The following is a 25620-nucleotide window of genomic DNA, read 5'->3' as shown; positions in this document are numbered from 1 at the left end:
CCCCAGCGCGGCCGGAGCCGCCGTTCGCCTCGGGAGGTCCCCGCGCGGCGCCGGAACCGGCGGCGGGCTGTGTTTCCGCGGGCGGGGCAGGCCCAGCATGGCGCTGCGCTGCGCGGCCCCGGGCCGTGTCCGCTGGCTGGCGCGGGCACTGGCGGGCCCCGCTCGGCTCCTGCCGCCGCCCGCCGCCGCCACGGCCCCGCTGGGGCCCGCCCGGCTCCCCCCGCCCCGGCCCAGCGCCCGGTTCGCCAGCACCGCCGGGCCCGGCCCCGAGGGCCCGCAGCGGCGCGTTGTGGTGGTGAGGATCACCAGCCCCATCGCCTGGCTCCGCACCCGCTTCTACTACCTGCTCATCCGCCTCTACTTCGATCAGGAGTTCAGCGTCGAGGAGTTCACGCGGGGGGCCAAGCAGGTGAGCGGGGCCCCGGGAGGGCAGAGCGGCCGGCCTGGGGGGAAAGGACCCGCTGAGCCTCCCCGGGGCCTGGCGGTGCCCGCGTTTTGTTTCGTGGAATCACAGAATCCCTTAGGTTGGAAAAGAGCTCTGAGATCATCACAGAATGGGTCAGGGTGGAAGGGACCAAAGTGGATCATCTCGTCCAACCTCCCTCCTCTTGCAGGGTCATCCCAGAGCACCTTGCTCAGGATTGCGTCCAGACGGTCCTTGAATATCCCCAGTGAGGGAGACTCCACAACCTCTCCTGGCAGCCTGTCCCAGTGCTCAGTCACCTGTACAGTAAAGAAGTTCTTCCTCATGTTCTGGTGGAACTTCTGGGCATCAATTTCTGCCTGTTGCCTCTTGTCCTATTTCTTGGCACCACCAAGAAGAGCCTGGAGCCATCCTCTTGGCACCCCCCTTTAGATATTTATGCACATTAATGAGGTCCCCTCTTGGTCATCTCTTCATGAGGCTGAACAGGCCTGATTCCATCAGCCTTTCCTTGTAAGAGATCCTCGAGTCCATCCTCAGTGTTGGACCCACTCCAGGAGCTCCATGTCTCTCTTGTACATTGAATCCAACCTGTGACTGATCACAACCTTGTCAACTAGGCCATGGCACCAACTGCCACATCCAGTCTTTCCCTGAACACCCCCAGGGATGGTGACTCCACCACCTCCCTGGGCAGCCCATTTCAATGTTTAACAACCCTTTCTGTGAAGAAATTTCTCCTGATGTCCAACCTGATGTCCTGTGTGGATATTGTAGTACCTGTGTGCTCCAAAATGTAAAATAGATGGAGTTCCCCACTGCTGGCTCCAAGCACCACATTTGGGGAGGGGGAGTGATATAAGCTAAGATGTGCTTTTCTTTAGGAATTTCTTGTTTTCTTTTCCCAGATTCCACAATTAAAATGAGCTGATTTAGCAATTCCCCAAAATAGCATGAAGGAAGATGCTTCCAAACATTACAGAGACTTTAAGGGGAAATGTATATCAGCAGGTTTTCCTGAAATGATAAAGCTTAGGGAGACACAAAGCTGGTGTATATGCTTGTTTCTCCAAATTTTGAACCAAGTAAGCTTTGTCAACAGAATGTGTCAAAGAGGTAATGATCTCAAAGCTCATCATGTAAAAATGACAGTTATCTGCTGTGAAACTTCCAGTTTTTATATTTACTTTGAACAAAAAAAAAAGCTCAAAACAACACATAATGTTAAAATGATTAATATCAATTCAAGAGAGAAAAAAACGTCACAACCTGTACCAAATTATTGGCCATGTGTGCAGAACCCCCTGTTTTATCTTGTCCTGGTTTGGTTTGTTTTTACTTGCTGTAGAGTCCTAAACACAGCGTCCTTTGCAAGACCACTAATTGAATATGTACAGACATTATTGTATGTGAATATACCTGCAAAATTGAGGGGGAAAAGGGGGGTTTGCTTCCTGAAGTTCAGACACTAAACCAGATTTCTAAAGAAAATTTCTAAATTGAAGCTTCAGTTTTGACTGAAACCAGAAGAAGAGTTGAAAAAGAGGGCAGGGGAACAAAATATTTACAGGGAAAGACACAGACTGTTTGAATTATCAAAAAGACTAAATACCGATACAGAGTACTGCAATGCTTTTTTTGTTTTAGTAAGCTATGCATTCTGTTACCTAATATGAAAAGATTTGATGCTTTAAACGAGAGATTGGAAAGAAACCTTACAATTTTATCTGTTCATTAAATCACTTTTTTAATGCTGGAGGGCTTACATTTCAATGGTGATACCCTCTGCAGATACTGAAATCTTAAATCATGGAATATTTGGGTACCTTGTCACATAATGATGGATTAGTCTGAAAAATAAGCCAACCTAGTGTTACTTGTTCATGTATATACTTTTTTTTTGGTAGGCCTTTTCTCTTGTTTCAAAGCTGCTGTCTCAGCGTAAACTTGACCTGCTGGATGAACTTGTATCACCAGAGGTAAGTGCTTTCCATCTCCTGTTCTAGCAACTGATTTTCCATTGTGAAGTAACATGCATTTGACCTGTCATTATCTATAAGTACTGCCAGTGGTTTAATTTGGGAGAACCAATGTATCACGGAACAGGCCAATTGTTTGTCCTGCAGCTTTTTTTATGTTTAATTTCAAGGCATGAAACTTAATTTAAATTTACTGTATTTAAAGTACATTTTGGCCACTGAGCATAAGGACCAAATGGCAAAAAGATTGCTGGTGTGCCAGGAAGGATTGAAAGGCAGCGGGTTCTGGATGGCAGGCGGAATTGCGAGTCTCCAGGTGTAGGCAGGCAGCTGAAGCTTCTGTGCACCAGAATTCAGATGAAGAAAGGAAGGGTTTTGTGCTCATCCCTGCTGCACTGATGTGTTCCCACCTACACAGATCATACAGCCAATTACTGGTTTTGGCTGAAAGGCCTCAGTCTTGTGTCGTGGTGTCAGGGGTATGACTGACCTGGTTAAATATCAGTGCTGTGTTTTCTGTGTTTTTATGAATTTTTAATTGCTGAAGTTGTCTTGGCCTTCCCAGGGCATGGAGGTGGCAGATGCATCAGAGTGAAGTGGAGGAGATACTCCAGGTCTCTGTCTGCCGTGTTACAGGATGTCAGCGTGGCCTGCCCTATTGCCACCCATGCCTTTGCAGCAAAAACTCTGGTGCTGTTCTAGTGCATCCCCTCTGAACAATCTTGCCTCCTCTCTCTGAACAGAGATAGCAATAAAATGTGAGTTTGTTTCTTGCTGTTGTTTTCAAAGAGCATCTCCTCTGCTTCCTCTTGAAAGAACTCCCGCTGGTCATCTTAAATTTTCCAAGTCTCTGGATCCAGAGACCTCATGTAACCTGCTGATGTAGCAGATGAGGCTGTGATACCATGCTACTTCATTGTTTCTTTGACCAATGAATTTTGTATCTGAAAAATGGACTAGAAACCAACATCTTCTAGTGAAGATTGCCTCTTGCTTCTGTGTAACCCCTGTATTTGTTTGTTGTTTAGAAATGGCAAATCAAGTTAGGGTAAAAACTGAATATTACTGAAAAATACATGCTGCACAGCTTCATCTTTTCTTGTGACTTGACTTTCTCATGTGATGTTTGAGGTGATGCCTCTGTGCAGTTTGTGCACCACACCATTTTTCTACTTAGCACAGTAATGTAGGTTGTAGGACAGATACTGTGAATTTGAATGTGGGATGGAACTTAATTCCCAGAGCAATGATTTTGCAGTCTTTTCTGTTTTGCAAGTGTTTAAACTTTTTTTGAAGGCAATGTGGATCACAAAATGGCAAAGATAAACTTAGTGGTAATGAAGCTGATTTTCAAAGAAATTTGTGAAAGATAACTAAGAAATAATTGAACCAAAAGCTTAGGAACCTACACCTAGCAAGAAATCATCAGTGAGAAGGCAGAGCGTGTGACTGTGGAAGCTTAACTGGTGTTTTCTGTGGTTATGTGCCTTGCAATGCAGCTACTCTTTTGACAGTACCTTTTCTAAGCATTTTTTAAGATACTTGTTTTCCATTGGTTTTGAGCAGTAAATGAATCTTCTTCAATGCTGCTGAATGAGGGTTAGGAGTGCCCAGACCTCCCAGTGCTTTTCACTTCCGCTGTGGTGTTTGTTGCACAGATATTTTAGCAATACAGCTCATTTTATTAACTGCAGTAGAAAAAGATTGTTACTTCAATTTCCTAATGAAAAACTAAGTGACAGTTTTTCTGAATTTAGGTACTTCAGGTGCTGAAGGAAAAGATTTCTTTGCTCCCTGACAGCCACAGGGATGCTTTAGCAGCTGACATTGATTCAATCATGTACACAACAGAAGGAGATGTTCGCATTTACTATGATGATGATGGTATGTTTAGAATCCTAAAACATTTCAGCAATGAGCAGTTTTATTTCCTGGTGTCCCACTAAGCAGGTGTTTTCCTTGAGATGTGTTTTTGAGTACTGTTTCCCTTTCCTTGTTTTTTTGTTTGTAGCTCATCTGTATGTAATTTCTTGATTTCCTTTTAAACCAGAAACAAGAGTTTATTGTTAATATGTCATGGTACTGTTTGTTTAGGTTTTGCTTATTCCTCTTCTTTTGTACAGAATTTTATGTTGTTAGTCCTCAGCAATCTGAAACCACTCAAAACCAGTTTTTCTACTATATACTGAAAGCTGTTTGCTTCAACAACGAAAATACATCCTCTAAGAAGAATAATGAAGGCTGGATAATGAAATCAATTTTGCTGTTCTAGTCTTTTTTTCATATAATGTATTTTGTTCTACGGCTCCCTGACTGTTTTTATTAAGCTAGTGATGAGCTCAAACAAGTTTTTCTTTTGGTTGGATACCAACATTAAGTGTTCTGTTCCTTATCAGACACAGTTGAGATGATTTGTATTCTAACCATGGGGCTTCCATTGAGCACTTCAAGTTGAAATCAAAAGTCAGACCCAATGAGCTTTTTTACTGATTTGGGAGATAGGCATTATTATTTTCCTCTTAGATTGTTCCTGAGTTTGTACTACTCTATGTACTTTTGTCATATCAGTAGTTAGTTCTGGACCTTGTGGGAACCAGCTTTTTGTCATACAATTTCATAATATACAATGTCACACCACACTCATGCTAAAATACATGCTTTTGTACTGAGTATTTTTATTGTTGCCAAACAGCATGAATATGGCACTAAATAGCTTTATCACTTATTATTCTATCCTGTATTCTTTATGGCTGAAGTCAGCTGCCCTTCTAGAGTCTCACTAGAATATATGCTAGGTAGCAAATAGGAGTATTTGACCAATGAGAAACATGAGATCTAACTCGTGCTTTGATTTATTTCCAACAGGAAGAAAGTTTGTTAGCATCCTGATGTGTTTCTGGTATCTGAATGGTGCTAATCTACCTGATGAAGTACCAGGTGGAGCCAAAGTTTTTCAGATTGTGTTTGGAGATGAAAGCACAAAAGAAAAAAAACATCTTTTAACAGCAAACTATGAGTAAGTTTACTTGTCCTTTTTTTTCCCCACGTACGTGTGCTGGCTGTGTGGTAAGCAGTTGGGGAACTGTAGGCATTCACACTGTGCCAGTGCAGAACCTGGTGTGGTTTAATTTACCTTGATTCTAAAGTAAGTTCATTCTCATCCAGCTTTCCAGTTTTGATTTTAGGGCCAAATTTTTTAAATACCCCTCAAAGTCATTATGTTATTACCTTGTTTCTGAGTTGACATTAATGGGAACTCTTTCTCTATCAGGAAGAGAAGTATTTGGAGCATTGAGTGAGGTTTCCGATCCTTTCCTATACTGCTCCCGCAACTTTCAGGAAATAGGCCAGTTCTTGTTTTGCATTTCTTGTAGCTCAGCTAACAGCAGTGCAGTCAAGCCAAGCAGTAAAGTGTAGTGCTGTCGACTTGTCACTTCCCCACAGAAGTCAAAACTGCAATTAGCTGAAAAAGTAGCTCATGAAAGAGGAAATTATTTAGCCAAATACTTTCTGTAGAAAGGCAGAACAAAGGAAGCATCACCTGGTATTCAAATAATTCATGCCACTGATCCAAGCCTTCAAAGCACACATTAGCTAGATGGATTTTTCACAGGAATGCTTGTAAGTAATGTCTGTGTTGGTGTACTGATGTCAGAGCAGTGCAGAAAATATATGCACAGTTGGCAAAATGTACTGAAAATAAGATTCTCAGAAGTTGGGAGAAGCGACGATTTTTGTGTGAGAAATGCAATATGGTCAATGATTTACTCCCACATTTGAAATTGAAAGTATGGGGTCTACTTGGTGAGGAGCTCTGAAGCAAAGGTAGCACTCATGAGGACACCAATGCTTTTTGCCTGAATGGATTTTTGCGGATCCATCCCTTAGCTGAATTCAGCATCTTCCTTAGAGGCTTCTGAGGTTCTATTAACCTTAAGAGCCTTCCCTTAAAGCCTAAATATCTTCCCAATCCCCAGCAGAGAGATCTTTGCAAGTATGTGTTCCTTAACCTAAACGCAAATGGGCAAAGACACAACAGGCCTTGGAAGCCCAGTGTTAAGTATTTGGATGTCTGAAGAAGACAGTTTGCAGGCGTGGATTTGCATGTAATTGCAAAGCAATGATGTTATACTGCTCTTGTCTGTGATATGCAAGTTATTTAGGAGCATGAATATTCAGCTTGAAGCTTAGGCTTATCTTTAGATGACAAGCAGTCAAAGCTGACATGCTCAGAGAGGAAGTCATTAATGACTACAAAAGGCAGAAGGCGACTTTAAAAATGGGAGTGGATATTTTCATTTTCTTGTTGACAACTCTGGAGTTTTCTTTCAGGGAGATTCAGTGCTACTGTTAACTTGATCTTTGATGTAGTTCTCAAAACACATTACTTTTTAGAGTATAGTTCAGTAAAAATGAAAATTTTCAAGTAGAATGTGTAGCATGTGATTTCCTTTCTCAATGCAATTACCATCCCATTAAATGAAACCCTTTATTGACAGATGAAGATCTGCCACAAAGCTTTATTCATAGTTACTGCTGTGAAAACCCTTGATATCTGGACCTCTCCTGTGGCTGATCCTGTATGTGGGATCTGAACCAAAACACTCTGAAGTCAGTGATTTTGTTTCTTGTCATATAAATAATTTTAATCTTCCATTTTGGGGAGTAAGCACTAGAGTCTAAGTAGCTGTTACAGGAATAACTCTGAAGTAAAATCTTCTGTCATGATTTCTTGTTGTATTAGTAGCTCTGTAAGATTAGTAAGTTTTAACAGCCCTTCATTTACTTTCTTTCCTTTTCCAGGTTCCAAAGAGAATTTACAGAAGGAGCAAAACCAGACTGGACAATTACACGGATTGAACATCCAAGGCTATTAGAATAAATGCTTTCTACAGCCTTTTTATGTACCATTGTAAATGTTCTGATGTAACAAGTATCAGGGGGTTTGGGGTCTCTTTTTAGCCTTTCTTGCCCCTTCCTCCAAAAGATAGATGAATTTTGTATGTTTGATTCTCAAAAATTTTTTCTGAAACATTCATTGTGCTGCAGTATTCCAATAAAGCCTTTTCCCTGGAACAGGCTAGTACAAATTTAATTGGCTCCAATGCTCATCCAAGACATTTAGGCAGAGCAGTTTCACCCTGGCAGGTGTTATGGGTATGTTGACTTACATTCTGAGAAGAGATGGTACTGTTTGAAGATAAACAATGCTTTAATGGCTGATGGCCCTTCTGAGTTACTTTCCTATGTTTCTTTTTTCCCTTAGGGACTGTACAATATATAACTGAATAATATGCAAGATGAAATAGAGGTAGATGGACTTCTTAGATTGTCTAGCCTCAGCAGTTCATTTTGAGGTAATCTTGCTTTTGAATATGTTTTGAGATTAAGAAAGTTAGAGCCATTATCAGTATTTGCTACAGGATTGGAGTAAAAAAAAAGCTTCTAGCATTGCACTGGGAAAATACAACCAAGAGATATGTGTGTTTTGAAAAATTAAAAAAAAACATTCCTTTCAATTTAATAACATATAGGCAATTCCAAGTTTAGAGGTTTATGGAAGAAAAATCAGTTAAACCCATGAATTTAAGAGAGGACCTGACTGTTAAGGTAAATGAAGTCCTCTGTTTGAAATGCGTGTTAAAGAAATGAACAAATCCTTAAAATTAGATGTTGCAACTGAACAACTCAGTTTATCTCTGGTTTCTGGAACACGAGAATCCTGGTGTAAGTAGCTTGAGGCTTTTTTATGTGAATCAACAGGAGAACATTGTAACAAGTTTCTTCATCCCTTATATCAACTTCAAATATAAAGCTAACTTTCTACACGGGCATGCTGTAGACATTAGTGTAGTGTTTTGAAAGTATAAAGTATAATTACTGTGATTCACAGTAGTTGTGATTGAAAGGTATAAATTAAATTTTCCATAGTTCAGCTCTTTTGATCCAGTGATTTAATGAGGAGGACATTTAAATCTTATCAAAAAGTTTTTAATGTCAAATCTTGGAAAAATAATTATGCTACTTTGTTCTGCCTTAGCAGCAGCAGACTGGCCTTATAATACAGAATTTGTGATTTGTCCTCTGGACAAAGTTCACTGATGACAGAGTGCCTTGTCCTCAGGGGAGGAGCAGAATTCTGTATATATAGCCATTGTGTTTGCAGTCAGCCTGGAAAAGTTTGAGACAAAGCAAAAAAGTTTATTATTCTGTGGGCCATTTGCTCCATGGTGGGATGTCCAGTTTGGCCACTGAATGATGTGCTGCAAGAAGCTGCAATCAAACTTATTTGGGTCTGTAACAGACCCAAATAACAAGTAACAAGAGACAAAGCAGAACACTAGTGAAATGTGCAGATGCACTTCTGAAAGAAGTCATTATGATGGAGCAAAATAAGAAAAAAGCCACCGAAGCAGTCTTTATATTCAGGAGTGTCTGCTTTCGTGTTTAAGTAACATAGATCTATTCAGAAATACTGGTATATCTTAGATTTTAATTCAGGTTACTTTATTAGTGTCTTTTTTGTGTGATTGGATGTTTCAAAATGAGAGTCTCTGTCATGACTGATGAAGAATTACCCTTTTACTACTGAGTGCTCCATTTTTGGTTGCAAAGGCAAAGTAGACCCTTCTGTATGACTGATAATGAAATTTGTTTGTTTTGTTCACTATAAAATTGTGACTTGATACAAACATGCTCCAAGTTGATGACACAGTTTTGCTGCAGAAGAGGTAACTGAAAATTTACATGCACTGCTTTATTATTTTGAAGTTGTGTATCTTGTGCATTTGGGGCCAGAGAGGGCAGCACTTGGATGTTTGTGGGTTTTTCCACCTCTGAGCTTCATCTAAAAAATCGTCCTGGAGACTGCAAATCTCCATCAGATGCAGAACTACTTGTGGCCTTATTGCACCGTAAATGAATCAGAAAGGCACATAAATTACTAAGCTTACTGTATTGGAAAGTGATCTTCTCCCACAGTGAATAAAACTGGTGGAATCAAACTGAATTTAGAGTCTAATACTGGTTTCAGAAGAAAAAACGCCACCATCACTCCACCCCAAAAAACCACCACATACTACCCCAAACCCAACTTGTAAGTAACAGACAAATGTACAGCTTGGATGACATTGAAGTTTATAGGAAGGTTTGACTCCTTTTTACCTGCCATCCATAAATTCTGTGTCATAAGTGTGATCTTCATAGCAATTAATCAGACTGAAGTGGATGTCCCTGAAGGGCTATCGTCATCTTATGGCATCTGTGTTTTCTCTCCTGGAAGTACTTTTCTTCTGTGTTGTCTGTTCAGGCAAAACGGGAACTTCTGGTTTCCATGTTGCCATCCAAAAGTAGCAATAAAAAATGTATTTAGTTTCTTCAAGTGAATGTATTTCTAAAAGCTGTCAAGGCTGTCCCAAATTCCTATGGCAAAAGGGATGAATAAAAGGTTAAGTTTGCTTCATCTCAGTCTAGACAAAGATAGAGAGAATATTGTCTTGTAATTTTGGGATTTCCAGTCCTGCCATTCAAACACTTTACCCTAAAAATCATAATGATAACTTTAATATTCAGAATTATAAAAATGAACTTGTTTCATGATTTGGGAATAATGATGCCCAGCAGGGAACAGTAGAATGGTGTGGAGATCCCAGATTTTCCTATTATTTGTCTCAGGCATCACCTGGGAAATCACAGCGTGTAAGGATTTATGTGTGCCTGATTTCCCTCTCATCTCATTGCCTCACTTGCATTTCTGTTGCTTTATGTGGGAGGACAAGTGCAATTGTAATTATGGTGTGTAGCCTGTAAATCCCCATACATGACCATCTAAAATATTTGCAGTTTTAGCCTACAAATGTCTTCATTCAGACCCCATTAATTCTTGAAAACAGTGTTACCAGGCTTGGTAGTGATTTTTAAGGTAAAATGCATATCTGTTAGCAACACTGATATTTCTCATTCATTTTACACAGAACTGTAAGGTCACACAAGGTGTCTGGACTGCACTTCAACTGGGGATGGAAATTCAAAGTACCACATTCTTCTCCCCTGTGAGAAATCATGTTTGTTTAGGTTCATGTGGAGCTTGGGAAGCCTTGATTTTTTATTTGTTCGTCTGAAACTGTGGTCATGTTTAATGATTCCTGACAGCTGCCTAGCACAATTTCAATGCATGTGCCTAAATCTTAACAAGCACTAATTAAATCTGGCCAACAAAATCCCTATTAATTTGCACACCCCACTCACCAGTAGATGGCCTTGGCCACAAAGCAATTGTGGCTGGAAAGAGACTGGCATTAATGAAAGTGCTAGCGAGGTAAAAAATAAAATGGTAGAGACATTGAGTGCTATTTAAATTATTTAGACTTGTCTTACTGAAAAGTCTTGATATTTTACTGGCTTTCATCCTGAGTCAACGATAGTGTCTTGTGTTCTCTCTGCAGCACCTGCCCATTTTAAAGTGGCAATTTATCAGTGTTCTTAATATGGGAAAGATTCATTGTCTGTGTGAATTCACACAGGCACCTCAGTGCCTGACAGTAGCAAAGCTTATTTTGATATTCATATTTTAAAATGTATTTATCATGTTGATTTTGATTCCTTTCTCTCCTGTCCCAGCATTGCCTGATTACTTCAGGGGGCACATTCAGCTTTTTCCAGGGTTTAAGGTGTGTTCAAGCTTGACCTTACCATCACTTCAGGTTATGTTTAGTAGTAAAAGTTTTGTTTGTCGCAGTAGTGATCATCCTCCTTCAAAACTTCACAACTCCTGCGGTTTTTTTTTTGTCCTGTGGTTAAACTTGATCTCTGTCCTGTGTGCTTCATTGGCTCCCTTTGAGATTCCTTGCAGGCTGTAGTCACATGATGGCTCACAGCTTAAAATAAGGTGGGATACAAGTGTGTATAGTGGGAAGTGTTTCTAGTTTCATTTTTCCCTCCTCCATGGGTGTGATAGTTGATCTCTAAGCACTGGACCAGGTGTGGCCACAGGAAGAGGTATTTGGCGGTTAAAAAAGAAAGCATTGGCTACACAGCTGTGCTTTTCTTCTTCTAAGGGAAAGGCAGCTGGGGCAAATGGAGTTGCACAGTGAGTCATAGGGGTTCCCCTCCTTGTCTTTTATCTTCATTTTCCATTGCTAATGTGCTAGTCTTTTGGATTTTTACAGTCCTGCCATTTAGGATGGAGGTTAAGTAAGTCTTCTGTTGAAAACACCCCGTTAATCACAATGCTTTCTCTCAGGTGTATTTTGTCTGATTTCAGTGATGTGTCCTTTTCCTGAAATATGGTTCTCCTATTGAAGTTGATAGGGAAACTGTCATGCATTTTAATGGGAGCAGACTGCAACTTTTTTGCTGCCTTTGAAGTTACTCCATCAGAAATAGAGGGAAGCTAAAATTAGACATGCTGTAGCTTCTTGAGTGCCATTTCATCCCTCCTGTGGCTGTCACAGAACAAGGCTTTTGATAGTGAGCTTGGTACTGTAGTGCTAAGGGAGGCACTAAGATGGAAAGGAGCAGGACAGCAAAGCAAAGTGCAGAGAAGATGGCATTTCACCAAGGATGCAGCTCTTTGCCTTAAGGACATGGGTTGTTTGGAAACAAGTGGTGATGTGACTTGAATGTTCCTCTAAACTATATTTTGCAGTTGACAGTAACCTTTTACATAAAACACTCTACTTCTGCTCAGGTTTGTGTATGGGGAAAAAAATCTGAGTTTCCAGGATTAGAAGTGAAGTCCCACCTTAAGTTTGCAGAGATTTCATAATCTGACTGAGGAGGGATGGAAGAGGCTGCCTGGGTAAATCAGAGCAACTAACAGGCTGTTTCTGTCTTACACTAATTAGCAACTGGCACATCCCTAGAAATTGGGAATGAAAAAAGGGGAGGGGGAAATGCCTTGATAATCCCTCTCTTCTGAACTTTCTGGAACCACTTGGCAAGTGCAGCATCCATAATGTAAGTCCTGGGTGCCAAGTCTGGGAGCAGAAGTTTCAGTGGTGCAATTAGATTAAGTGGGTACCTCGTTACAGCCCAGGATCTGTCAGAACAGCAGTTTCTGTGCTTGCTGGTGATGTTGATGTTGTTTGAGGACCTTCATGTTTCTTATCTGCAGTACAGCCAAACAAGGTCGTTACTAATGATGTTATTTTTTTGTAATGTTTGTTTCGTGAGAACTGATGAATATAAATAATGCTTTTGGGGGATATTTTTTATATACTTTTGGAGGGAACAAGATTGAGGGTCTACAATATAAAGTGACACACAAGCTAGTGAAAATGAATTTTTGTGGTCTAGAACTCATGTCATGCAAGGTGTTGACCACTTAAACTTCTACCCTAATCACACCAGCAGTGATTAGATCTTCACCTAAGTCATGAAGAGGTCTCCTTGGATTGGCAGCTGCCTGAAATCTCTCATTTCTGTGTGCTCGAAGTACATATATTATTAAAATCTGTAATGAGCTTAGTTACGTACTTTGTCCTTTTTAATTATCAGTGGGGTCATTGTCCCTTAGGTCTACCTCAGGCTCAGCTCCCTATAGCAGAATCTTCTGAGCTGTTAGCATGTTTCCTACTTTTCTGTCATTAGTGTCATTTAGTCACTTTTTTTTTTCTGAGATAAGAGATGCTTTTCATAAGGTAGAACAACAGAGTGATTGCTGATCCTCTGGGTGTGGTGTGCCTTGTTGGTTGGTATAGGAATCCTTTATGGACTTTCTGCTGAGGTGTGCTCTCAGAAGGCATCGTTTCTGCTGTTATAGTTCAGTCTCTCTGTGATTTCCATCTTTCTTACCAGCCCTCCGTCTAAGAAAGTAGTAAAACATTGGTAGGAGTACTTGGAAAGATGATAGAATTATCTTCACTTGAATTGTAAACTATTAGGTGGTGTATCTACTTAAAAGTTTCAGAAGCAAATCTACAGAGTCTGAATTTGTATCACCTGCATTAAAACAGTAATTATAAGAAAATCTTAGGCAGCATGATTTCTTCTGTGAGTAAGGGAGGGCTTTTTCTGTTGTTCATGTTGTTCTGTGGTGGTTTTGTTTGTATTTTGGTTTTTTATTCTATCTTAAACACCAGCAGTTAGTCAAGGATAAAGAAAGTGTTCCATTGCTAAGAGATAGTATAGACATCTAAGGAAAAAATGGGTTCTTTATCTGGGTGGTCATTTTTGCATATTTCGTGTTCTACTTTCAGATTCTGTGTTGGAAAGAAGTGAATTTTTTAATGCCAAATTGGTAATGTTCACTGACTTTCTCTACTGCAGGGGCTGTTGTTTCCTAATGGAATCATTTGCATGTATTTTGCCCAGTTTTCTGCCAGTACAGCTCGTGCTCCAGGGTCCCTGCAGTGTACAATTTAATCTCTTACTTTCATTTCACTGAAGTATATAGGTTTCAGCAGGGGTAGCTGGGTAAAGGTTAGTGCCTGCATTATACTGGAGATCTGCTTAAGTGATCTAATGGCTCCTTCTGGCAAACTCTGTGAAACTATAATAGCAGAAGTAGGGAGAGGAAGGGGATCAAAGGTGGATGGTAATGCAAGATTCGTATAAAGAGAAAGCTGTATGTATTCTGTCTCTAGAGCAGAAGCTGTAACAGTCCTGACATGAAAATAAATTTAGAAAAACTGAGAAAAATATAAACGTGGTGAGAAAGTCAGTGTTCTGACTGGATGTTCTCTCAGCTAAAAAGGCCAGAAACTTCCCTCAAAACTGAGGCAAGGAGAATTTCTTGTAGGATTCTGAGGTGGTGACCTGGTTATCAGGAAGAAACGAAGTCTGGAGGATTTACAGTGACTTGCCTCTGTTGTGAGGGAGATCTTCAGAACACTTTATGAAGTGAAGACACGTGTGCTGAAGCCTTCATTTGCAAGAACAAGGATTACTTCTGTCTAACAGTAATCAGTGCCTTCTCATGAGAGTGTCTGATATGTTCAGTCTGCAGTCAAATGGCCTTTGTGCTTTTCTGTTTATTTACTATCACACAACTCTCTTCTTTCCTAGCCTTCTGACAGATCTAGCAGTGGCTATTTGAGGAGAGTAGCTGGTGATACAGATGCATTTATCCCACTGGAGTCTCAGAATCATTTGGTTGTCTTTCCTCAAAACTCTAGGTGTCTCTAATAGCCTGACCAGAGCTGAGCACACTGCTGCAGATGAGCCTGCTATATTTATCTGGTATTGGAATAATTTCCTCTAATTTCATACTTATAGTTATGAATTCTCAAGCTTAATTTGCAGGATCTTATTTCTCCTGTTAAGTACAGTACCAAAGCACACTTGACATTTCTCCCAAGCATTATTTTCTGACCGTGTGTGTGACCAGTAGGGATTTCTTTCCTTGTTTCATTTGAGTTTTTTGTCTAATCACACATTGCCAACATAGTGAAAAACATAGTCTGTTTTTCCCTTGTTTTTAACCTTGTGTGTTCCTATTCTTTCTTTTATATTTGGTATCCTCTTCCCTTCTTTCTTGTTCATTTTGCTTTCTTTATGGTGCATTATGTGATTATTTCTTTCATCCTGTGCCTAGAAAAAAGATAAAATCTGTGTTTCAAAGATTATGCCCAAAGCTACTTAAAGAAAAAAAAAAGAGTTTGCTGCTTCAGACATTCAAAAAATGCCAGAGGAAGGCCAGCATTAGTTTCCTGTACTCAGATTTTCATGAGCTCTTATCTTGCTGCCTGTCTGCATGTCTCTGCTGGGACAGGCACAGCTGTGTCCCTTGAAGTCAAGGCCTGTCTAGATGCAAGTGATTCTGAAAATTGACCAGTGTACAAGTCACAGTGTGTACCCCCTCCTACACACATCTCTAGTCATATTCTTATGTAAATCGATACCCTAACTCTCAACACAGTTTATTTGATACGTAAAATTTCTGTGTCTGTTCAAGCACTGAAGCACTAATTCAGCCAATTGTTTGAGCACAAAAGACCTAATTGTTTGCTTTAGCTTCCCGGCTGCTTGACTAAGACAGTGCCCCTGTAACTTATATTTACATGATCTTTCCTTATTGCTTAAATTTTTCTTGAACTTTCACTAGACATTTACTTAAAGAACCCTCCCTGTACCATTTGGGTGTAGAATGAGCTACAAAACAAAGAGGACTTTGAAAGGATTCATTTAGATACATAGTGTTACTTGCTTGCTTCTTAGCTGGTTTGCTGGGCTTTGTGGTTTGTGAGAGCTGTTGTGGGGGAGTTTTGAATTGCTTTCTCATCTCTCTTAATTTCTTGTTTGCATTCACAACAGGCTGCCTGTTTTAGTAGTCTTCTACATTTCTCCCCAGTGGACTATATTTCCTGTTTTCTTTGTGAACAGCACCATATGTAATTGCTTTACCATTCTTGCTTTCTTCCTGAATGATTTGGGAACTATTTTGGAGCTTTTATCCAGATATACATCCCACTCCCAAGTGTACGAGCTCTTTATGTTCCCAAGTTAGTCCTGAAGAAGACTGTTTCGAAATCCGCATACGCACTTTAACATATTTTGTTTTTACTCGCCTGCACTTCTTTGGGGAGCCTTGACAGCACTTTGCTGATGCCACAGCAGTTTGGAACACACAGGTTTCTGAGGAAAGTGGCTTGACGCTGTCACTTCAGTTATTCTTAAACTGGTAATCCTGATTATTAATGAAGACCACATCTAAATACATGGTCTTTGTGGGTTTGCTTGTGTCACTGTTTTTTATGTTTTGGTTTGGGTTTGCTGGTTGTGGGTTGTTTTGTTTTCTTTTTTTCTTGGTTCGGTTTTTTTCTCCCCAAGTGCTGCATCCGACTTAATGTTTCATAAAGCAAATCACTGAGTAAATTTGTAACTTCTGTCATCAGGGCCTTAAATGCCTGAGGTGCTTCCTGTTTCATATTCACAGGGCTGAAGTTGCACATTATTAAAATCCTGTCATTTCAGCATGAATTATTTTATTGAGTCATATTTTATTCACATGTCTTTTCTCTTGCAAGGTTCTCTCTGGTATGCATCAAACACTTGCCTGTTAGTCCTACAGTCTGCTGTAACAGCTTAGCTTGGATTAATTTCTTATGCTTGTTAGTTTGTGAAACAGCTCTGGGTTTGAGTTTTAGCTTCTGTGTTTTCCACACTTCATTTTTTCTTCTTCTGATTTTTTTCTTTCTGCTAGAAATTGTCCAGAAGGGTTGTATTTTCAGTGGGTATTTTGAATGTCTGACCCTAAATGCAGAACAAAGTTCCCAAAAAAGGATACACTCTATGTATTTAGAAGATTTAAATGAAGCATGGTTATTATCACTTCTTTGAATAGCTTTTTATAATTCAATCCTATTATTCTCAATACCATATTCCATCCTAGTATTCTTAATGGTTATTTCTACCAATGAAAACAAGAGCAACACCAAACAAATCAAGAAGAAAGGTCACTTTGGAAATAAAGAACTACTGTCCTCACTGTTGAGAGATATGGATTTGTCATTCTTCCTGTTTTGTTTTGGCTTCTCAGGCAAGAGCAGACTGTGCTCCATGGAGTTTCTTCAGGCATTGTGCAAGCTACTGCACAGTTAGTGTTATACTGGAATGAGTCTGCCAGAATTCTTAAACCATTCACTGTAGAGGTTTTTAAATAAAAGGCACCAAAGTAAGACCCCATGTGGCATAAGGCATAAACACTTCAAAGGGGTCAGAAAGCATGTGTAAATACAAGACATGATGGCAAAATAATCGTGGCGTTTAAAGTATTGTTTCAATTTTGCTTATCTTCCTTATGCTTGATTCTCAGATGTAATGAAATTCCTAAAGAACAGTTGTCCTTTTTGCTTGCTTTGTTTTCCTAGGTATATTGCTGCTTAACCAGCTCACAGCAAATAGCTTACCAGTGCATGTCATGCACTAACTCCTTAGTGTATTTGTGGTGAGGATAAGGTACAGAAACCTAACATATGTATCACTCCCTAAAAAGGTGTTGTGTTCATACAGAAATGTTAATGTATGTCTGCCCTATAAGCCAGGCATTGTAACTGATCTTTCTACACCACTGAGAAATGAAAAACCTGTTTTTCATGCAGCTTTCAGAGCATTTTATTCAGTATGTTCATTTACAGATGGAAATGGGGTTCAACTATGCGGGTTTGCTTGCTGAGCCAGTGGGAGAATGCAGTTCTCCAGCCTCAGCCTAGTGCAGTTTCTGTTGGGTCACAGTCTACCTCCAGTATTTGCGCTTCATTAGCGTGTGCTTTTAAAACATGCTTTTTGCTTGTTTGAGGCCTGATGGCTCTGTTTCCAAAGGCCTGAGTACCTAGGGTTCCTCAATGACTTTGGCAGTGCAACTGCCCAATACCATTCACTGAAGTCAGCTCATATGAGACATGACTCAAAACTTATTCAGTCTTATAAATGACTGCCTTTGATTTCAGAGTGTTTCAGAATAGGCTGCAATTCACTGAGGAGCCTGGGCACCCAACAAGGTAAGGTGCTGCTGAGTGTACTAGCCCCAGTGCTACCAATATTCTATAGAAGCACCATGGGTTACATAGTTTCACTCTTGCTTTTTGAGTTTTGTGTATTTCTAGGAATTTTTGGTTTGTTGGTTGTTTAGCATTTGGTTAATTGTTTCCTTGGGTTTTTAGAGTCAAAATTATGACTCAAAAATTTATTTTATAAATCTGAGCTTTATTTTATCAGTTTGATAAGTTTGCTTAAGAACTTCTTGGAACATGTTTTAGGGTCTTACTGTCCATATGGCTTTGTCTCAGAACAGAAGCAATGACTTTCATCTTTTCCCTGAGTGCAGTCCAAGCCCAGTTTTGTATGAAACTAGGCCTGTTCTACTCTGGTGTGGTCTTGGAGCAGTAAAATAATCTCTATGGTGTTACGTGGGGGACAGCCTAGAACCAAGCTGCACATACAGTCCAGAGCAGCTGTATGCTGCTTTCCTCAGAGCAGTGGAGCTCTCTGAGTCATCCCTCTCCACAAGCCAAATTGCCCAGTGTTTGTGCTTCAAATACTTCCCTGACCGATATACCAGACTGAAGCTTCCTGTTCTAATATTGATTTAAGACTTGAGTATCAGTGGCTTATTTTTCCACATTATAATTCTCTTTCCTATTTAACATTCCTCTGGGATATGCAGAGGGACAAAGTCAGACCTCTCTAGCAGTCAAAATGAGGGGAGGGGAAAAGCATATGAAGGACATCGATGGAAAGAGGCAGTGCAGCATAGAGAGAATTTTGGTTCAGCAATCAAATTGTGTACTGTACTATTTGCCAAAATAGAAGAAAAACAGCACTCATTCTCTTGAAAGCTCTCTCCTACAGGAATTTGTTAGATTACTTTAAGTTTCATATTATTTATAAGCTCTGACCCAGACTTCTCATTAACTGTTCCCAAAACATTAGAAAAGGAAAGTAGAAGTACTTCCTGCTTCATGTATCTCTCCGGTTAACAGCTGTGCCTCTTAGAGGAAAGAGAAAATAGCCAGTGGTGATAAAAACTCACCCTGCTCACACTCATGAGTAAGGTGTATTGCTGCAGCATGTGTTGCTTCTCCTCGGGATCCTCATGTAGCAGCAGTCACCAAATTGCCCTGAAGTGCTCCACCCTGCAAACAATTTAATTGTGGGCAGAGAAAGGTTCACTCATCTCCTTCCTCACCTTTGGCTGCCTATTCCTTCTGTTAAGTCTTCGCTGGTTTAATTTTTAAAACACTGTCCTAGACTGGGCTCCTTAAGGAGTGCAGATGCTCAGAAATTATTGAGTTCTTTGCTCAGGTATTGGCCTGGTCCAGCAGTCATGAACTTTGTGAAAGTGTGAGGAACCATTTATATTCCGTCTCTGCATGTGATCAGCCCTGCAATACTGGGTTGCAGGTTTGTGCCTTCTTTCAACCAGAAGTTCTCCCTTGTGGAGCCTAGTCTCTGCCACTGAAGCAGTGCTGGGGCAGCCTGCTGTCCCCAAATGAATCTTGTTACATCAGACCATCACCTACATAGCTGTTGGTGTCGTGGTATTACCTACTCCTCTTCCCCCTTAGTTTTTGTGTTTGTGCCAGTCCAATATTTCTGAATAAAAGCAGTCAAAAATGACAGCAGTGGCTTAATATTTGTAAAATTAACTAAACTCTGAGACCTGATTGCTTTTGGTTTGTTTTATTCTGGCTTTCTGAGTTTATATGCTCATCAAAGGCATGTTTTTGGAAGCTTTTCTCTGTGATATTGAAGAGAAAGAGTGTGTAGCTTCCAGTGCCACCAAGACTGTCTCCAGTTCGCATGCTTGTGTGAAATGGGGGTTTAGGATCGTGTGAGGCACGATAACAATCACAGGAGTCAATAACAGTGCTTACTCATGTTTGCAGATGGGGTTGATACACAAGCATGAGCCAGTTGACCAACCCTGCCTGTGGAAAAAAAAAAAAAGGTCCTTAGATCTCTTCATCTCTGCATTGGCATTTGGGATTCTCTTTTCCAAAGTGGCACATACATTACTTTAAGGAGTCAATGACTTTCTTGTCCAAACTGTACTTTGTAAGTCAAAGCCATCTAAATGCAGTTCTACTAGTTGCTGTCTCCTAAGGCTTAAACTTTTCCACCTTTTCTGGTTAAGGGAGATATTACAGTACTGCAGGTAGTTTACCCTGTGTGCATTCCTAAGTCCTACTTAGGAAGACAAACCACTTCTAATCCTCCCAGCCCAGTGGAATTTTAGTGCATTGGGAACACTGACAGTCTCTCAGTATTCTCTTTTGATATATGTTTACATATAGAACTATTAACAAATCTCCCCACTATTTACTAAAACTATATCATCCATAAGGCAAGGCCAGAATTCATAGTAGTCCCTTGGGTGTAAGCAAGATCAGCATCCAATCATTACTTTTTCTAATGGGAAGCTTGGAGTGCAGAAGGATGTTCTTGTGTGGCAGACTGGTCCTCATAATATTTGATGTGTGTCTAAGTGAAAAAAGGATGCCTTTGTATTTATATTACTCAGTTTGTATTCCCCTAGCTGGAATATTACAGACACTTTTTATTTACTTCTCACTGGATAAAGAAGTAGGCTACACAATGAAACTGGATCACTTTTTTTTGATGAGCAGGAAATCCTCTTGACCTCAGTTCCTGCCTCAGAATGTAATCTGCATGCTTTACCTCTACTCATATGTGTATATATGCTTGCATACATCTGTGGAAAGTTGGAGGAATGAACAAGTAATATAAGGAATTTTTAAGAATAAATTCCTAACCCTCCACCTATCTGTTACCTGGGATTTGTTACTGCTTCTAGAGATTTGACTGAAAGAGCCAGGCCCCAAACTGAAAAAGCTGTCTATTTAGAATAGCTTAAGGTAACTGGGATCAATTGTTAAGAATGTTATTACCAGTTAATGTGACTGCTAGAAGATCTGTAAGGGAGTTATCTCAATGACCATAAAGCTGTGCTCCTGGCTGCCTCAGTAAGTAAACATCCCTCTGTGGAGGTCCATCTGCCAGGGTTTTAGTTACAATTGAACTTTCAGTTGGTAAATCTGTCTGGTGTCTCTCTTCAAAAGCCATCTTAATGTCTTTATTCCCTTAAAAAAATAAAACCTCCTATTTTCTACAAGGCAACCTCAGGGTTTTTTTATGGATACTAATTACCTGGACTTTATCCATTTAAGGTGCTTTGGGGTAGGATATTGCAGAGAAGCAGTAGATGGAAGTGTTGGTTTGAAGCTATCAGTGAGCTTCAGTCCGAGGTTAGAGTTGTGAAGTTTCAAGCTATGCAAAACTCAGACTCTCTCCTGACCTCTCTACCAGCTGGGCTTATCTAGTTTGTAATAAAGGGGGTCAGAACAGCCACAGTGTATCTCTGCTCCCTGAAGTGACTGTACTTCATTCACATGATGAGGCAGCAGAGGAAAGGAATGGAGCAATAGTGTTTCAGAGAAACTCATTTGTGCCAGGGAACCTTTCCTGGAAAAATAAATGAAGAACAGGATGTGATAAGCATAGCTCATGGAAAAGGAAGCTGCTCCAGAATGCTGCAAGGAACAAGGCAGCATCAGTTGAGGCAGACATTTTTGCATGATTCTCCCAAATTCCTCCCTGGGACTAGAATGCAGTGGCTCAGGCTGAAGAAGGAGAATCTTGAAAGACAGTTTTGGAAAGTTTTTATTGTTTCTATATGGAAAGCACATGTTTTTCCTTAGCAGTTGCATTCTGTGAGTCTGCATGCACTGGCTGGAATTGACTGTTTATGAAGAATATGAAATGCTCCCTGGTGGTAGCATTTATCCATTCCCTGTTTCCTTCCAGGGAAATTAATTGCTTTGCTAGTAAACATTGTTCCTGGAGCTGGAAGTATCAAGGAAGAGGGGTTGTGGGTGGCCTCTTTGATATTCCCTGAATCTGCAAAATACCTTTGTGCCACATGTCTAAAAAATTATACTTGCATTTTTGCAAGGGAAAAGGGAAATTTTACTGAGTGGCAAGGAAAAGCTCTGTTGTGGTCTAACTAGAACAAGCTCTCACAAGGATGAGAGCAATATCACTGTGTAAAATGTCTCTAAAATGACAAGATCTGGCAGTGAGACATTGAGGTATTTGCCCTTCACAATGTCACAATTAATTGTGCAGGATTATGATGTAAAGCTGAAGTCTATCCTTCTGCCAAGGTTTTTGCCTAAACTAGTGCATTTGCTGTTCACAGTACAAGCTATTGCTATGAATGCAGTACAGTCACCCATCACTTAGAAGACTAAGGAACACCAAAGTCTCTAGTTGCAGATGTGAACAATGGTGCTAACATTATGAACTGTCCAATGTTAAGTTGCTTTGTTCACTTGCTTGCTTACTTGCATTATGAGCTCAGTGAAGTTAACATCCTTAATAAAACATTTCTTTGAATCGGGCAGAAGGCTCCAATACAGTTGTTGAAATTTCAAAAATATTGAATGGATGTGCACGACTCTTTCATTATTTTGCATTAAAATTCAGGTGGTTTTAATTTAGACCAAAATAACCTTTGCTGTACCTTAGAGATAACTTTGGCTTTGTGTATTTATGAAATAAGCCTGTAGTTAATCCACGCTGATGCTGGGAAGAAGAATGCAAGCACTGAAGTAGTTTAACCAAAACCAGGTAACATGGTTTGCTGTTCTGATAACCACCATCTTTTTCTATCACAGTGAAAGTCACCTTATGAACCTCTGATGTTTGATTATCATTATATCAAAAGCCTTATGGGGTAAGTAAAGCAGACAAATAAACTTTGTAGTGCTTGCTCATACTGAAAATGGAAAAAATGTAACTTGGATAATATTTTGAAGTTTAACTCTTTATATGCATAGCTCTGCTTCCATTACAGAAAGTTGTAGATACCCTGAAAACAGAAACATATCCTCTGCATTATCAAGTGATATGTCACAGATGACAGATAATTTTTAGGGATCTTGTTACCATGAACAATGTTGATAATATATTTATAGAAAGCATATTTAATTAAGAGAGAATTCATAAGCAAAAAACCCCTTGTGCCTGTTTTTTTTGTATTGTTCCAAAACACCTATCTACACTCATCAGAGGTGTAGACATTTACAAAAGTGTTTATAAATTACTATTAACTGGTACTGCTTTTCATACAAAATTTGATGAGGATAATCTTTCTTTGTTCTTGGAAAGTTTTGTAATCACTAAAGTTGATAGGGATTATTTCACCCTTCTGTGAATAACATCATAAATCATTACACAAAGTAATGAAACTGTTTTGAAAAGGAAATGCTGTGTAATCATAGAAATCATAGGCAAAATTTAAGTTGGCAGGCATCTCTCGATGCAGGTTGAAATGTTACAAGGTCACTATGTCCTTCCTGCCTATTATTTGCTGAAAGAAGAATTCCTGGAATTCTTGATTGTGGTCAGAAACATGAACTTCTTATCTGAAAGCCAACATGTCTAATGCCTTTAACATTATGTTTTAGAATTAGATCTTGATGAAAAGTAAGAGAGACTTGAAGACTCCTCTTAATAAAAAAGGTTTCATGCACTTTCATTTCCCTGATATGTGGTCAAATGCATTTCAAAATGTCTCTTTAAGTAAAACTCATATTTTCTTGTAATAATGTATTGTATATAATTTTTAAAAATGCAAACACTAGGGAAGGAGACTAGGCCAAGTGTCCTTTCCCTTTTTCTGAGTTTATGTGGAAGAATCATGTCTGTGGATCCGGATCCATATACCTGAGACCAGTGTATGATGTTTTCTAGGAATCTCCTTCAGAATGATATGTGTTACACACTAGTCCTACTGTATTCTAAGCTTCACAAGCATATGAAATAAAACTTCCACCACTCTTTGGATTATGGTTTCCATCACAAGCCAGGGAGCAGTTCCAGAGGCAGGCTCTGAAAGGAGGCTCAAGTGTTGCCAGCAAGCTTGGAACACATGGTGCCTCTTTAAAATCCCTTCTCAGAGAAGAAGGATACTTAAAATAGACTCCTTTTCTGTAACACCATATGTAAGTTATTATCAATCAAAACTTTTCCGAACTCATTGTTCAACATTCTATAAAGGGAACCTTCCCAAGCAACAGGGAGCCCCCACCTTATGAAATACAGAGGAAATGTGCTCAAAACAAAGGAGGAGTCTTCCATTTTAAAACTCAGAGAAAGGTTTAGAGGTACAAACAAACAAGGTTTTTATGATTGTGTTTATGTATTTTATATCTCTATCAATGTGTCTCTTTAATCTGAAAGTATAAAATCATACCACGTTATTCTGAAGAAAAGGGTTCTCTTGTTTTGGTTATATTCTTTGCTGTGTTTTATAAGAAGCTAGACAGTGACTTATTATTGAAGGCACAGTTAACAGTAGTAACTTAGTAACACCAAATTTTGTTGTTTCTTTAAGCACAAAGCAAGCTTTTCCTCTGCCTGTTCAATATGAAAGCAGACAGTTTATGAAGCTCCAATTCTCTTGTCTTTCACTGTTTATGTAGTGTAAGCAGCACAGAGCAACTAGGCCATACTGGGCTGTGGGCAGTACCTGTGCCCACCATCATGCAGAGTCTGAAGTAACAGTTCTGGCTTAGCCAGCAGTTCTGGGCACAGAGCAGAGCTGGGAATGGCAGCTGTGCTGCCAGCTGTGTCCCGAGGACCTTAGGACCTTCAAAGGGATCTTCAAGCCTCTATAACTATTGCTGCAACATTTTTTTTCTTCATACTTGTGGTGACAGTGTTCATTTCTATCTTGAAGGTTGGCTGCAGAGGAAGCAATTTTAAAGGCATCAGGTAGATTACAACTGTTTCTCACCCTGTATTGCCTAACCACCATTTATCTCTTCTTGACAAACCTTGCAGTGCCAACATAATACTACCTTCCTCACAGAAATGGTAGCTGAGTTGCAGGTTTAGAGTTTGGAAAAAAATGCAAGTGTTTTGGACCATCATTCCTTCTTTCTGCTTTCAGTCCTGGCTTTTTTTGGAGGTACAGAAGTCCCTGATACATTAATTAGTTATCCTTTAAAGCTGTGTTGCTACAAACACGTAGCATGTCCTTAGGTAATCTGCTGTTCCAGTACTGGGTAGAGCTCCCACAAAGTGAGTCTTTTGAAGTTACCAGGAGCAGTCTGTTTGGTGAGACCATTTCCTGAAAGGGTACTCTGATCACATCTTTGAGGTTTCTAGGGTAAATACAGGGGTTTGAGTGTATATTGCTTCTGACATGCATTTGTTCTTCAATATGATCTCTGTCCATGTTGCACACTGTGAAAATCAAGAAAGAGTAACAGACATAATTTCTCTGCACCAAAAAGTAGGTGCTCAGATGCTCAGACTCTACAGGGCTGGACCATGCTGGAAAGTACAGTGTAGTTTTCTGCCACCTTCTTGGGATAGAAACATATTAAATGTTCAGTTCAGCTTTTAGCTGTGAGATCAGAAATTGGTCTTACACAGTACTTGGTCACTGAATGAAGCTGATATTTGCTTAGCAAAATTTTCAGATGTGCTCAAACAAGGTAGGTACCTGAAATGCAATTTTTTTTTTCAGTTAAGTGCCAGACTTGGCTAGGTGCTCTTGAAAATCTCTGTAGATATCTGAACAACTTTGTGTGTCCAAGCCCCTGATCTTTGGGTGAAGGCAGAAAGGACTTGTGCTTCTGTATTTCATAATCCTGGACTTGGCCTTGAAATGATGTCACCTGGGACTTCAGTATTTAGCTCCCGTGAAGTGGCTTTGTTTTGGTTTGGCTTTTTTCAAGTTGTTAT

General features: G+C 39.9%; 1 protein-coding gene across 1 annotated transcript; it reads left to right on the top strand.

Annotated features, from left to right (window-relative positions):
- Window positions 1–62: 62 nt before the first annotated feature.
- MAIP1 (matrix AAA peptidase interacting protein 1) lies at window positions 63–23706 on the top strand. The gene is made up of 5 exons (XM_051787123.1): window positions 63–409; window positions 2332–2403; window positions 4161–4287; window positions 5269–5419; window positions 7207–23706. The coding sequence occupies exons 1-5, from the start codon at window positions 98–100 to the stop codon at window positions 7283–7285; spliced, it is 741 nt and encodes a 246-aa protein (XP_051643083.1). The 5' UTR covers window positions 63–97; the 3' UTR covers window positions 7286–23706.
- Window positions 23707–25620: the final 1914 nt, after the last annotated feature.

The sequence above is a fragment of the Manacus candei genome, unplaced genomic scaffold (assembly GCF_025592945.1).
Source record: "Manacus candei isolate 608988 ecotype Guabito, Panama unplaced genomic scaffold, ASM2559294v1 h1tg000023l, whole genome shotgun sequence".
NCBI lineage: Eukaryota > Metazoa > Chordata > Aves > Passeriformes > Pipridae > Manacus > Manacus candei.
This window is presented reverse-complemented; position numbering and strand designations above follow the sequence as displayed.

Excerpts from the sequence above, each read along its gene's own strand:
- MAIP1 (XM_051787123.1), top strand. The coding sequence starts at position 98 with ATGGCGCTGCGCTGCGCGGCCCCGGGCCGTGTCCGCTGGCTGGCGCGG. Across the intron at positions 4,288-5,268 it reads CATTTACTATGATGATGATG|GAAGAAAGTTTGTTAGCATC; the intron begins GTATGTTTAGAA and ends TATTTCCAACAG. Across the intron at positions 5,420-7,206 it reads CTTTTAACAGCAAACTATGA|GTTCCAAAGAGAATTTACAG; the intron begins GTAAGTTTACTT and ends TTCCTTTTCCAG.